This window comes from Aquarana catesbeiana, linkage group LG03 (genome assembly GCF_042186555.1).
Source record: "Aquarana catesbeiana isolate 2022-GZ linkage group LG03, ASM4218655v1, whole genome shotgun sequence".
Lineage (NCBI taxonomy): Eukaryota > Metazoa > Chordata > Amphibia > Anura > Ranidae > Aquarana > Aquarana catesbeiana.
This window is the reverse complement of record NC_133326.1, coordinates 684478869-684494272: the sequence shown is the minus strand read 5'-3', so window position 1 is coordinate 684494272 and position 15404 is coordinate 684478869. Positions and strand designations below refer to the sequence as shown.

Below are 15404 nucleotides of genomic sequence, written 5' to 3'. Positions count from 1 at the left end.
TTCATCCCAGTCTGACTCTTCTGGGTAGCCAACCTCACCCTCCCAGCGGGTTCTAGCCTTAATAATTCGATTAACCGAGGGGGTGCATAATGTGGTAAAGAATGTAGATATTAAATTTGGTAGGGTCTTCACCTGTGATTACGTCTACCAAGGCCAAAGGTTTGTAGAGCGTCTTTGCTGCAGGTACCTAAATGGCATGTAGGAAGGGAGCTCAAATGCCTCCTTCAGTGATTGAAAGGGCCTGGTGTAGGTAGATTACACCCAATGTCTGGGATAGTTGATAGTTATTGTAATTGAGGGTTATGCCACAAGGGAATGGGTGTGTGGTAGGGAGCAGCATTAACTCTTTCAAGAGCCATCTCCCATATGAGTTTGTGGTGAAATTGCATGGAGTCTCGGGTGTTGGTTGAACCCAGGTGTCCCTTGCCTCTGAAGAGCACCTGTAGGGGAGAGTGTGCGGTACGTTTCGGCAGCCTACAGATTAATGTTTTGGTACCTAAGTGCATCTGATTTGTGAAGGTGATAAAAATGAGAAAGTTTGGCTGCCAAGTAATATGAATGAAAGTCTGGTGGGGCTGTGCCTCCTGAGGTGGCCGGGTTTTAAAGAGTGAGTCAGGACAATTTATGCCTTTCAGGTCCCCAGATAAAGGTGTTGAGAATGCGGGCAATTGTTTTAAAGATTTTTAGAGGGAGTACGAGTACTGTGGAGTACGAGAACATATAGCAAAGGAGAGTAAAAAAAATAAATAAATAAATAAAAATTCCAAAGAATTTTTTTTAGATACATTAATAGTAAAAAGGCAAAATCAGAGCACATTTCCCACATAAAAGACGAGGATGGGAGGATGGTTATGGATGACATAGATAGGGCAACTGAACTAAATGCCTTCTCCTCAGTCTTTACGCAGGAAAAGGAGGGGTATACTGACACATCACAGGGCATACCCTCATGGCTAACAGAGGCCAGAGTGAAAGAAAGACTAGATAAGCTTAATACAAATAAATCACCAGGACCAGATGACTTGCACCAGAGAGTCCTCAGAGAACTCAGTCAGGTTTTAGCCAGACCATTGTTCCTAATCTTTGTGGACAGCATACTGACAGGAATTGTACCAGCCGATCGGAGAAAAGCCAATGTGGTACCAATCTTCAAAAAGGCCAGAGACAAATCCCTGGAAACTACAGGCCAGTCAGCCTAACATCAATAGTGGGTAAATTATGGGAGGGGTTAAGGGATTATATCCAAAAATTTACTGAGGAAAAAAATATCAGTAGTAATCAGCATGGGTTTACGAAAGGTAGCTCTGCCAGACCAATCTGTTAACATTCTACGAGGAAGCGAGTTGCCATCTAGGACAGGGAAAGCCTGTGGATTTAGTGTACCTGAATTTTGCAAAGGCATGCAATACAGTCCCCCATAAGCAATTAATCTACAAGCTGAGGTCCGCAGGCATGGACCATAAGGTTTGTTCTTGGGTAAAGAATTGGTTACAGGGGCGTGGTGATAAATAATGTGTACTCAGACTGGTCTGGAGTGGTAAGTGGGATGCCCCAAGGTTCTGTCTTGTGACCAATTCTCTTCAATTTATTCATTAATGATATAGAGAACGGGATAAATTGCTCAATCTCAGTTTTTGCGGATGACACAAAATTAAGCAGGGCAATAGCTTCACATCAGGGTACAGAAATTTTACAGAAAGACCTCAACAAAATAATGGCGTGGGCAAATACATAGCAAATGAGGTTTAATATAGAAAAATACAAAGTAATGCACTTGGGGGGGGAAAAAAAAGATAAATGCAAACTACTTACGGGGGGGGGGGGGGGGGGGGGTGTTCCAGTAGATGACAGATTAAGCAATAGCACACAATTTCAAGCTGCGGCTGCCAAAGTTGGCAGAATATTAGCATGCATACAAAAAAAAGGGATATACTCCAGAGATAAAAACAATAATCCTACCACTTTAGAAAACATTGGTTAGACCACATCTGGAGTATTCTGTCCAGTTCTGGTCACCAGTCCTCAGAAGGGATGTGCTGGAGAGAGTCCAAAGAAGGGCAACAAAACTAATACGGGGACTACCTCAATGGCAATCCCAGCATAGGAAAAAAAAAATATTCAGACTCAGGGAGTGTAAGAGGACACGGGGACACACAATGAGATTGGAGAAGTGGTTTAACCTTAAACTGCGCAGGGGGGGGGGGGGGGGGGGTTGTTTCGCTGGAGCTCTCTTCCACAATTGGTGGTGGCTGTGGGGAGTATGGATATTTTTAAGAGACTCTTGGATGTGCATCTTAAAGAGCACGACATACAGGGATATGGGAAATTATAGACACTGACACATGTGCACCTACACAGGTTGAACTGGTAGGACTATTGTCTTTATTCAACCTTACCTACTATGTAACATATATAGAAATTTGGGCAGGAGAATCATCTTTGGTGAGGTTCACCCCCCAGTTGAAGCCTTGCCCAGGATTGTGTGCAGGCTTTTAGGATATTAAATAGCGTTTCTATGTTGATAGTTATGTATTTTTGGGACACTCTGGTGACTTTTACTCCTAAGTATTGGATTGAGGATACCCTATTTAATGGGAGGGAAGCTGAACTGCTCGTTGGTGAATACGTGTCTAGGGGGAGGATTTGTGATTTGCTCCAATTGACATGTAGCCCCGAGTGTGTTCAAAATTCCACGATGGTCTGAAGGGCAGCTTGTAGGCGGACATCTTTAAATACTGGAATTCAATGCTTTTCTAAGGCAAACATTATTTTAAACTTCAAAAAAAAAAAAACACAGCGGTACTTTTCACTATGTGGGCTATCCTTCTCTAATGCAGCATATGGGGAATCTGAGCTGGAAATACCATTTATTTTGGAACAGATGGAAAAATCGTCTGGAGTATTTGGAAGCCATAACACCTTGGATATAGCTACACATGCTGGTTTTGACCCTCTTGTTGATGTAAGGAGTCAAACACATTGGTTCACAGTGATTGACATCACATTTGGACTTTTATTACTGATATGATTTATGATTGCACATATTTATGTTTTTATGTGGATTTGATTATAGCGCAGATGGGGATTTTTTTTGTGTTTCTTTAGTTGTTTTTACACAGTATAACAGCAGCAACCCATTCCCCCCCCCCCATCACTGTTTTTCTTTACATTATAAAATGGTATAACCAAAGTAGTAAAGGGTTAGAACCCCCTGGCTTTCTCCCTGCTGGGTAGCAGTGATGAGCTCTGGCACGTTTGGTCTAGGATCCAAACCCAAACGTGCGAGCCTGCCAGGATGTGGTCACCTGTATGGGCCAATCTGCAGCCAGATCATTCCCCCGGCCTGCTGCAGCACATGTACAAGGAATGTTCACAGGTGACCGTTTCCTGTCAGGCTTGCACATGTGGGTTTGGGTCCTAGTCAGGCCAGAAAAGAGGTTTCCACTTGCTTCCTGTTGTGTCTACAGAACTAGAACTGAAGGGAATCATGACAGATGGTAAAAAAAAAAAAAAACCTGAAAGACGTTATAACACTTCCCTACTTTATCCAACATGAACGTTTTGGAATATACTTTAAAAACTGAAAAGCGATAGGCAAAAAAACAGTGTCAGTAGTGCACTAACTGGCTGTTCTCAAAAAAAAAAACACTATCAATCAAGCCATTTAGTACACCTCCTTTCAAATCACAGAATAACTGAACACTTACTTAGTAGCTTTGATAATCTCTGCAGCCGTGTGGTTGACGGTCAGATCGCTGGCCTGCAGCCTCTTCTCTTCCACCTCCGACGCAATAAAGGTTTCCCGATCTCCGCTCTCTACCTTGATCAGACGAATCTTCAGCTCCTTGGGCGGGCCCTCCATGAAAGGTCTCATCTTCAACAAATCTGAGGATGCTGTACCGTGGGAAGCAGAGGTTGGTGCAGATGCTGGGGCCACAGGTGAGGAAGTCTGGTGGTGGTCTTCCACTCCCCGTCTCCCACCCTCAGATTTCCTCCTGTCTCCACCTGAGCCTTGTTTTGAAGATTTGGGGGTGTCCCTGCACTGACTCTGGAGATCCAGGTTACCCAAGATCTGACGATCCTTGTCCTTACGAGACCTGTCTTTAGCTCGTCTGCTTCTGTCCCTCTTAGTCTTGCGATGCCTCCGATCTCTTCTCCTACCCTCATCCTTGCTCCGTGTCGGTGCGACAAGGGACAGGGTTAGTCTCTCTTGTGGCTTCTCCACCTCGGCTGCCTTTGCGCTCTCCGCTTCTGGTTCTGCCACGTCCATGGGCAACTCTTCTGGGGACTGGATGCTTGTGTTTTCCACTGGGGAGTCGAAAGTTTCAGGAGAACTACTCTCCTGAGCCTGCAGCGTCTGCTCTTCTGGCGGTTTCTCTGGTGACTTTTGCTCTGCACCTAGGACAGATCGCTCAGCGGCCGTTTCGTTCTTAGCTATCACCCCCGTAGGAGCCCCTTCAGACGTAGTTGCACTGTCAGCTCCAACTGATGCAGTTGGAACGATTTCTGTTTTAGTGGCAGTACTCTTTTTATCAAATATTTTGACAGACTTTTTCAGCATCCCCTCAACTGTCTCTTTGTGGCTTGCTGCTCTTTCAGTCCTATCAGCATCCCTTGGGGTCTGCGGTTTAGACTCATCCCTTGCTTTTTTTGCCATTGCCCAGTGTGGCTCGGGACAGGTTTCCACTTTCTTTTCTGGTTCAACCTCTACCCAGGAGGAGTCTGTTTTTTTCCCACTACTGGCCTCTACCACTACTAGCTTATCAGCACCCCAAATATTTTCAGGTTTAGCTTTAGAATCAGTGTCCTGTTTTTCTGCAACCCAGGGTTTCTCAAGTTTCTTCTCAACAATGACGTTGGGTCTTTGGGCCACTTTCTCCTCCTTCTCGGACTGGCTACAACTGGACCCTTTTGTGCCTTCCACCAACGTCTCACAAGCTCGTGCTATGTCCTCCAAAATGTCCGTTTCTGTGCGGACTCCGGTTCTTGCTGCTGCCACCCCTTGTCCCAACGTCTCTGAGGTAGGGGTTGCTCTGGTCTTAGATTCCCAGGCCCGATGTGAGGTAGATTGCGCAGTGTATGGGTCAACATTACGCTTGGCTGCCATAGTAGCACCAGTGAAATAGCCTGGGCCTCCTCCAGTCTTGAGGCTGTGCCCACCACGGTAGGCATATTTCTGTCCCTCCAAAACACTAGCCAGCGATTTTAGCACACTGCTGCCCCCATGCTGAGCCGGTTTGGACTCGTTAGCAGCTTCTTGACCCAGTATTGCTTTTTTAGGGCCATAATAGCCAGACCTGGCTTCTGAGGTTTTTCCACCAGAAGCAGAATTGGTCAAAATGTTTGACTGAGGTGCACTTTTAGGTTGGGTTGTTGCTCTGGCCTCTGCTGGTGGGCAGGTGGAAGAAGCTGCAGGAATAAAGCCCCCTCTTCTTGAGCTCCCTTCCTCCTTTTCAATGGACTCGTCTAACATTTTCATAATGTCCTCCAACCCATCAGGCAAAATTTTTGCAAACTCAGTGGCTTCCTCAAAGGGCTCTGCTAACTGCCCTGCTGGAAAGTCAAAGAGCTGATTGCACCCAGCAGGCTCATCCTTCTCGTCCTCACGTCCTTTCCTCTCTGCCAAAGTTGGAATTGGGCTCAAAGACTCCGGAGTTGGGTTTGAAGAGGGCGCTGTCGGTGAAGCAGCTAAGCCCAGCACCTGAAGGTTTCCTGAGGTATCTTTGTGGTAGGTGGTTGAAGAGGAACTGAATGAGGCATTGTCCTCTCGAGCTGGTGACCTCTTTCCACCTGAATAGCTGCCCTCGGACTTAGAGAGTCCATGGCTTAAATGCTTGCCTTCTCTGTCCATCTCTGGGGTCTGAGGGCTTTTGCAAATGTCTTGTCCCACATCCTCTTTCTTTGGGGCAAATAACCCAGACTCATCCATTTTTTGCAGGCTCTTGAGAACATGATCCAAGTTTGAATCCTGGTAGGCCTCAGACCTTGGCCTGACATTGCTGGTGGTGACGCCCTGAGTTCGGTGGTCGAAGACACCGCTTCCCACTGGGTTATCGCAGGGTGGATAGTAGGTCTCCTGTTTGCCAGTCACATGGCCTTCCCCATATAGAATGTCCTCCAAATCATCTCCGCTCTTTAACTCTTCTTTGACTGGAGCTGGCAGCCAGCTCTGCTGGAGCGAAGAGGCTGAAGAGGGTTGAGCTTGGAGGGGTGGTGGGCAAATTAGTTTTGGAGGTTCCGGCTCTTCTGCTGGAGGACAGACTCTGGCTGTGTTGTCCACAGGACTAGGAAAGCGATCAGAAGGCTGAAAAAAAAAAAAAAAAAAAAAAAACGGAAAGAAAATTAAAAATTTAAACCCACAAAATGGTGTCACCTAATCTCAGTGACAGCCAACACTGCAGATGTGGGGAGTAGGAGATCAACTGAAAAACACTTACAGGGGATATATCAGTCCTAGAGGTCTTATGTGGTGGGATGCGGGGTCTTCTCTGGTCATAAGGCACGTGGAGAGGAGGTGGCGCTGGAATGACCTCCGCAGGTGACCTCTGACACCGAGCCTCACTAAGGTCACTTGGAGGACGGGGCTGCTGGTGTAGTGGTGGTGGTGGACGTGTGGGGCAGTATGAGGAGTAAGAGGGAACATGTGGTGGAGGTCGGGAATCCTATGGAAGAGATAAAAGGGTAATAATTTAAGAGACCAGGACTACTTAATAAAAGAAAGTGTAGTTTCCTTGGAACCTCCTCATCCATTTTCTTACCTGCCTTTCCCTACGCTCCCCCCAGGGCTCATGGTTTATTGGGTTCCAAACATTGGGCTTTGTGGTTGGCTGATGGTAAGGATTTCCAGAACCCCCTGAAGCCGGAGGTGAATGCATGCCAGGGTTGCCCCTTCTTTGCTAAAAGGCAAAAGAATGAATATCATTATCTGGTTTCTTAACACCTAGTCTCATATTTGCCAAGTGTTTTTTTTTTTACTGGCTGACCCAAGACTATTTAGTCAGTCTGCTGCCCAGTTGCTTGGTCTGTGGTTGATGATACCATGTTACCAGTACCACCCTTCAGGCAGAAGTTTTAATGAGGACCAAATAAAAGGTGCCACTGTCTCCTTGCCTCACCAAATTTGAGGGGACCCATCTGTCCCAGCCTCATGTCCCCACACATGCCAGAAGCAAGCAATCCTCTATGAAGAGGATAACTTAAATCAATATAAAAAGTTTGCCAAGCCAGAAAGAAAAACGATTTTCCGTCAGGTCGTAGCAGAGTGCACATATAGTAGAAAATGATTTACCTGTTCAGGACTTCCACTCCTCCTCCGTTTCATTGGCTGCTCATCTCCTCCGTGCGGATTATGGGGGGGTGACTGGAGTGAATCAGAGGAGGGAGGCGGTCGCTTCAATTGTGGGGGTCCACGTTTGCCTCCAAAATGCCTCTTTTGCTGGAAATATAAAGGGTGTCATCCCAAAGAGTACACACACACACAACTACCACCATCCTATTGTTTAAAGAGATGGCTCACCTCGTGCTGCATAAGGTCCCACACTTGCTGTAAGCGCGGAAGGGTTTTGGGTCGGTGGTGTGGGGGTGCTGCGTGGACATTCCACAGGTGTGTCTAGGAAAAGAAGGAGATCGTTACGTCATGAAAAAAATGGGGAATGGGACTCAGAAAATGAACGGACAAAAAAAAAAAAAAAAAAAAAAAAACGACACTTGGTGCTGTTGCACTTTAAAATGACAATTGCGCAGTCATGCAACACTACCAAAACTAAAATGTTATTTTTTTTTTTTTTAAACAGCTTTCTTTTGGAGGTATTTAATCACCACTGGGTTTATTTTTTTATATATATATTTTGCTAATCAATGATGGGTGAATCCTGCGAGAAATGTAATCGAAAAAGAAATGCGCATGTGCAAGAAGAAAAAATTCCCGGAAAGAAAAGAAGATTCCCAGCCACAAAAATTCTTTTCTGTAGCAACATGAGGTGAAATTTAAGGTTTGGCTGGTCGAATTTCAATCGGATCACAAAACGCACAAAATTTCAAAAGAACTTCTGAAAATTCTTTTGAAATTCGACCATGTATGGCCTGCCTTAGTTTCTGTGTAAAATTTTGCAAATAAGTAATTTTTCTTCTTTACTGATGAGGCTGCACAGATGAATTAGTGCCCTGATTATCAGTGTAAATGTCCCCTGTCACAGGAAAGCTGGTTATTGGCTTTCCTTTCCTCCGACAGTGACAGCGCTGAGGAAAGGAAATACCTATAACTGGCATTTGTTTACGTGTGATCAGCTGTGATTGGACACAGCTGATCACATAGTAAAGAGCCAATGTCATTCGCTCTTTATCCCGAGGGACAGCTCACCCCTGGGTGCATGCATGGCAAGAATGGGAGGACTTCACATGATGTCCTCCCAGAACAACAGCAGTCCCGCCCAGTCATCGTACAAAAGGCCGGGCGGGAACCAGTTAATAAAGCTACACTCTAGAGGCAGTGATGGCAAACCTCGGCACCCCAGATGTTTTGGAACTACATTTCCCAAGATGCTCATGCACTCTGCAGTGTAGTTGAGATTCATGAGAAATGTAGTTCCAAACCATCTGGGGTGTCAAGGTCATCACTGCTCTAGGGAAACCATTAAGTGGCTAACACCGATGAAATACACACTGTATTAGGAACATTGTTTATCCTCCAAAGGATTTGCAATACTCTGTGGTCTGAACAAGATGCCCCTGGCAGACAGCACAGGTAGGTCCTGGGTCTCCAATACATTTACCTGCTGACTAGACAAAAGGTGAAGCAGCATAGTGAGGTTGTTTATCTCTCATCAGCACAACTAGAGCCAGCACATGTACACCACTGCAGAGCCTGATTGGCTCCAACTGCAGGTGCAAATCGGTGAGCTACTGCCACTAATCCTGCTAATTATCCTGCACACCAATCTACGAGTACGACCAAAGACCTGCAATCCTGCTCAGACCCTTTACGCCGTCTCTCCATACCACTGCACCTTTCTGGGGCTATTGCTCCTATATCCAAGAAATTCAAGGACCCCAGAAAGTAAGGTCGATCACAGGCTACAAAAATGGGGGCGAGATGCTTGGCGGCAGCACAGCTTGTCCCTTTGCCAGGCAACCTGATCCTGTTGCTTTGGACAAAGTCCCTACTCCACCTTTCCCAGAGGCTATTGCACAGTCTGAACAAGGGCCTATTGACAGATGCATGACAGAGATGGGAGATTTACAAGAGCGGCTGAAAAATTTGGCAGTGTGATTGCTGGAGGAGAGGAGACTGAGGAAATGTTTCCTCCTGACTGCAGCAGACTGACAACATCATCTCAGTCTAGGCAAAAATCGATAGACTGGGGCAAAGTGTCGATTTCAGATAATACGTGAAGCTTTTCTGAATATTGCAAGGTCTCAGAATTTGTTCATGCAAACTTGTAAAATTACCGTAAAATATACACTTTAATCATGGGTTTATGACAACAGTTGCTGGACATATTGAGCTCCCAAGTGGCACACCGAAAGAACAACAGAGCAAGGATCTGCCTCTGCTGCCGATCCACAGTTCTGCTCACCTGCTGGAGCCGGGAGATGTGAGTGTTGAGCTCATAACCGCCATGGTAGCGTGCGGCGGCCTGGTAGCAGCGTACGGCATCCTCCCATTCTTGCTCCGACTCGTAGATCTGACCCAGCTGCTCCCATATCTGCGGCTGCTGCTCGTCACGCAGGAGGCTTTGCACGCATGAATGGACCCGCTCCAGCTTTCCATAGCGATGCCCGGGTGGAGAGCTACAAAAAGGTGCAAAGACAAAGACAACACAAGAATTTAGCATATGGCAAATGAGACTGCCCGCCCAAGACAACTTTTACAGCAATAAAAGAGCTTCTCTTTAGAGTTCCAACAACAAGCGGCCCCGTTAGCGTACTGTTCCCATAACCCCCAATGTGGAGCCCTCACACAGACAGACACTTACCCGATAGGGTAATAAGGTTTGCTTGGGTGACCAATGTTTGTCACATGACTAGACGGTAAGTGAGGGGGCAGCTGAGGCTGGTTAAGGTTTGAAGAGCATCTGAGAGAAAAAGAGGAAAAAGCAGGGGGAGGCGTTGACACAGCGGTACAGGTACAACACAAGCTTCATCGCAACCCCCCATCAGGAGGCATACAGGAAGCTGAACATCCACTAAACCCGTGTACACAAACCATATCAATACTCCTTATATGAAGGGAAATGCTGCGGTCTAGATAAAGATGTTGCGGTCTGGGCCGCAAGGTCTCACCTTCCGGAAGGTGCCCATGCTCTGGGATGCGGTGGAGAGTTCCAGGCTGGGTTGATTCCACCGATGAAGGGGTCGCGGGGAAAGCGGGATCCAAACTGATCCTGTGAGCGATACATCCAGACTGCAAAAAATAAAAAAGGAGAAGTTATTATAAAGCCAAAGCTTGGAAAAATACCAGGCACCAGGGCTCCAAGGTGTCTAGCAAATTTGAAGCTCGATTTTTTATTTCATTTTTTTAACCCTTTCTATTATCGTCGGGAACCTTCCCTTACTTCTTTTCAGCCAAATGCATTCATTTAAACAAACCATGCAATTTTTTTCACCGGTTGATCATTTTGGAAAATAAGGTGCGTAACACCTACCAAACTCTGACACTCTCTCTCCCCCCCCCCCCCCCCCCCCCCCGCCAGCTTTATGGACCACCAACACCAATGTCACACTAGTAATGTCCACCCTGAACTCTATCACCCTTGTTAGGGCTCATTTACACTTGCTTCAACGTCACACATTAAAAGCGCCTACCACTTCATCATGCTTTTTTGATGCGTCGATGATGCTTTCTTGAAGCTTTACTAAAGCTTAGCAAATGCCCTGTAGGTGTGTGTTGATTTTCTATTTGTTTTAAAAAGTGGCCAAGTAGTGCCCCACTCAGCAGATCCCCCACGCCGTTGCAAGCCCAGCTCTGCTGATCCCCCCCCAGCAAGCCCCAGCTCTGCTGATTTCCCCCCCCCCCCCTCCGTAGTAAGCCCAAGCTGTGCCGATCCCCCCCCCCACTCCGAAGTAAGCCCCAGCTCTGCCGATTCCCACCCACCCCCCTCCGTAGTAAGCCCCAGCTCTGCCGATTCCCCCCCCCCCCCTCCGTAGTAAGCCCCAGCCCTGCCGATCCCCCCCCCCCACTACGAAGTAAGCCCCAGCTCTGCCAATACCCCCCCCCCACTCCGAAGTAAGCCCCAGCTCTGCGGATACACCCCCCCCCCCAGCAAGTCCCAGCTCTGCTGATTCCCCCCCCCTCCGTAGTAAGCCCCAGCTCTGCCGATTCTCCCCCCCCCCCCACTACGAAGTAAGCCCAGCTCTGCCGATCCCCCCCCCCCCCCACTCCGAAGTAAGCCCCAGCTTTGCTGATTCCTCCCCCCCCCACTCCGAAGTAAGCCCCAGTTTTGCCGATTCTCTGCTCTCTGGTCCTCGCTCACCTCCTGCTACATTGCTCCCACGCACCACATGTGACATTGTTAGTTTCTCCTGCTCCAGTCCCCCAGCTCTGCTGACCCTCTGCTGCCCAGTCCTCTCTCTCTCTCTCTGGTCCCCGCTCACCTTCCGCTATATTGTTCTAATGTTTCACATCATGTGTGCCGTCTGCTAGTTCCTCCGTTCCGTTTCAGGCACCCGCTCACCTTCCTGCCTTTACTGCTTCCTCACCTTTTCACTGCCCATCAGATGTGACGTCTGCACCAGACACTTACAGAATATATACACATGAACCCGGAAGTGACTGCTGATGATTTCTTTACAGTACGCTTGTTGGTTTGCCGGTGCGCATCCTGGATCTCATACCTGCAATACCTCCAAAACAAAGCGAAGGCAAAGCTGAAGAAAAGCCTCTCAAAAGCTGCATGTGCTGCTAGCAAGCTTTGTTACAGACTTCTATGGAGGCTTTGAAGAACCAAGAAACCGACATGGGTGTATAATGTTTGAAGTGAAGCAAACGCAACATGTGAACAGGACTGTAAGCTTACTATTTTATTTAGTGACAGGAGCTTTGATTAGCATTCAGAGCGCTTTAAAAAAAGCATGTCCAATGCCACATTTTGAAGCAAGTGTAAACAAGCTCTAAGTCCACTTAAGTACCCCTTCTGCTGGCCAAGAGAGTAAAAAAGCATTCCCTCCTGCTAAAAGCCTGATCTCAGTTTACAGTTAGTAGAATTGAGGAATTCACTTTAAAAAAAATGAATTTAGGTCTCTTTAAGGCAGGGGGTCTGCAACCTATGGCCTGCCACCGCTAAATGTCTGGCCCGTCAATGCTTGTGATGAATTCACGTGCACCCGACCTGCAAACATTTTAACCCCCTTCATGTCGACCAGAACCAAATATGCAGCCTCAGCTTGAAGGGGTTGTACCCTAGTACCATGCATTCACATACATTGAATCTGGCCCTGGAAAAAAGGTTGCTGACCGCTGCTTTAAGGAATATAGAACTATAAAAAAAATAAAAATAATGGGTGCTTCTATATGTTTCCCAGAATTTTTCCTTTGCCCTTCATCCACAGCACACAATGGGGTTGATTTACTAAAGACAAATAGACTGTGCACTTTGCAAGTGCAGTTGCTCCAGAGCTTAGTAAATGAGGTAAGGCTTCACTTTACAAAAAATACCCAATCACATGCAAGGAAAATAAAGAACATTTTTGCTTGCACATGATTGGATGATGCCAGTCAGCAGAGCTTTCCCTCATTTACTAAGCTCCGGAGCAACTGCTCTTTGCAAAGTGTACTGTATTTGCCTTCAGTAAATCAACGCCGATGTGCCTGCCCTGGTGTGCAATGTGAACATGCTCTGCCGATTGCATTGTGTAATTACACATTGCAGTACTCCACACCTGTGTAATGTGCTGTGATAAAATGTTGCCTGCATTGCTTTATGGTAACGCACACCGACTTAGCGTGTTGGTGTGAACAGGCCCTATAAAAACAAGGCTTTTTGCCTGGTCCTTGCTTGGGAACTGTGGTGGGCAACAATGGCCAATACAGCTCAACAGGGCTGGTGTAAACAAACCCTAAAAGTGTATGTCCATCTAAAACTTTTTTTGTTTGTTTTTCTTTTTTTTTTTTTTTTTTTTTTTTTTTTTTAGAGTGGGGGAAGATTTAGAACCTCTGTCTCCTCTTTCCTGCTACCCGGGGCTTTCCCTTCACTTACTGTCCCCCAAGTGACCCTTCAGGACCTTGCAGGATTCAGCAGCGACATTAGGGCAAGAGGAAAAGTACCAGCGCATTGGGTCTGCTGTTGGAAGCAAATCGAGTCGACTGATTGCATCTTCGTCATTCAAGAGACACCTTGTATTTTTATCAGTGAATACAAGAATTCCCCTGATTGGCTGCAGTGCAAATTGTGATGTCACCCACCAGCTGCTGCACCTCCAGCAATCAGAGGAAGCTTTCTATTCACTGATAAAGAACAAAAAAGAATAATAATAATAAATAATAAAGAGGACTCCCCCGAATGGCCAAGACGCATTTCAGGTCCACTTGATTTTGTTCTGGCAGCAGACAGGAAATCGTCCGTACTGCTGCCAGAACACAGCGCTGCTTACTGCATGCAGCTACTAATGCTACTACAGTGTACACAGTGGCTGCATTGTTCAGTAAAAGGAAATAGTTAATTTCGGTCCAGCGTTGCGCGACAAACGATAGTCATAGCAAAGCTGGAATTCTACTTTACGTGTCAGCTGGAGAAATGTCAGTATTTGCATGCAAACAACAGCACTCAGAATATGACAAAGCCCTATTAACATAAACCAAAACATACAAAGTGCCTTATTGTGCACGACAGATCATATACACGTCATTTCTAAAAGAACAGGCTCGTCTATAAGTGGAACTGGAATTTGGCATAAGCAGTCCAATATGCACCCCTCAAAGCAGACTTTGCATGAAAACGTGAAGTCTACTTTTTGTAGCCCCCAATCAGAAATGGAAAAAAAAAATAAAAAAAAAAAAAAAAATTACAAAATAAAATAAAATCGACACCATGTTTTATGGTAAACTCATCTGGATGAGGGCAACTCCACTGGGCCTTCTTCTCCAATCCTGGGAAAGCTGAGGAACCCCAACTCCTGCAAAAAGATGAAGGATCTACTTGATATCTACAGTTTGGCTCCTTAAATTTATCTGGATCCTGTGGTGACGCCACCCTCAGCTACAGGAAGCCAGTGGAAGCGAGGGTGTAAATTCTAATTGTTATTTCTTTACCATGGGAGGGAACAAAAGAACCAGACCTTCTATTTCCATGCAAGATCTGCTTTAGCCCACAGGAACACATGCTTTGGATCAGATGTTCCTGGGATGGCCAGCTCTGTGGCCTGTGCATAGCTCCAGGCAGAATCTTATATCACCAACCAGCCAGTGTTGCACCTGAGATCACGGAAAACGTCTGCTTTGGTTTTTTAATGACATGAGCAATCTAAGGGGAAGCATTTGGAGGTGCTGCAAGTCAAACTTCACTTCCACTGCATACACCTTTATGGAGGTAAAAAGTACCGTTTCAATTCACAAATTCTCACAGATGCAGAGACAGGAGGGGAAGCATGATGTCCTCAAATCACACAGCGAGTCTGCAAGACACAAGACAAAGAATGGAATTAGAAAATATGCAAGGTAATAAAAAAAAAAAAAAAAAAAAAAAAACACACCACACACACAACAGTTTAGAGCAGCCATTCTCAACCAAGGTTCCTCCAGAGCTTACTGATGGACCTTCTGTTTGATGGTGCTTGCATAGTTCCAGGACCAACACCACTTGGAAAAGCCTGCAGCATTATACCAACGATCTTAGCAGTCTTTAAATGTGGCTTAATTCTGACCAACCCTGTATGGGTTGCATTCTGCCTACTGACCATCAATGTAAATGGGCCATTTTTCCCCAGTTAAATGGTTTTCGCAAGGGTCCCCCAAAACCTGCCAATTTTAGGGGTTCCTCTGGGGTTATAAGGGCTGGTTTAGATGCAAAATTTATTCTTGTAGCTACTATGTAATGTCTACAAATAAAAATAAAAAAAAAAAAGCCACTAGAGGGCACCACCAGAACTAAACACATTTTTTTGGGTGAAACAGAAAAGCGTTTTTTTTTTTTTTATAGCGCACATGTGCTTATGAATTTTTTTTTCCTTTGTTTGTGTTCAAAGGATCATCTAAAAGAGCCGCAAAGCTGAGTAGGTTAAAAATAATAAAAAAAAAAAAACTTTTAGGAAAGGAGAAGGGAGCTGTAGGTCTTTCCGTCCCCCCCCCCCCCATAGGGAGACAGACAGAAGGGGGCTATGAGTCTGTCCTCCTCCTGCAGGGTGATACAGACAGAAGGGGGCTATGAGTCTGTCCTCCTCCTGCAGGATAATACAGACAGAAGGGGGCTATG

The 15404-nt window shown here is 46.1% G+C and overlaps 1 protein-coding gene across 1 annotated transcript in view; it reads right to left on the bottom strand.

Moving 5' to 3' along the window:
* The window catches only part of KDM6B (lysine demethylase 6B), a gene marked incomplete in the record, with an annotated part of 211095 nt that overhangs the window by 28987 nt on the left and 166704 nt on the right, over window positions 1–15404 (bottom strand). Inside the window, 9 exon segments of the mRNA XM_073622983.1 lie at window positions 3708–6304; window positions 6438–6662; window positions 6759–6896; window positions 7289–7435; window positions 7517–7609; window positions 9576–9789; window positions 9975–10073; window positions 10282–10402; window positions 14534–14607. Coding sequence (XP_073479084.1) covers window positions 3708–6304; window positions 6438–6662; window positions 6759–6896; window positions 7289–7435; window positions 7517–7609; window positions 9576–9789; window positions 9975–10073; window positions 10282–10397 — 3629 coding nt within the window.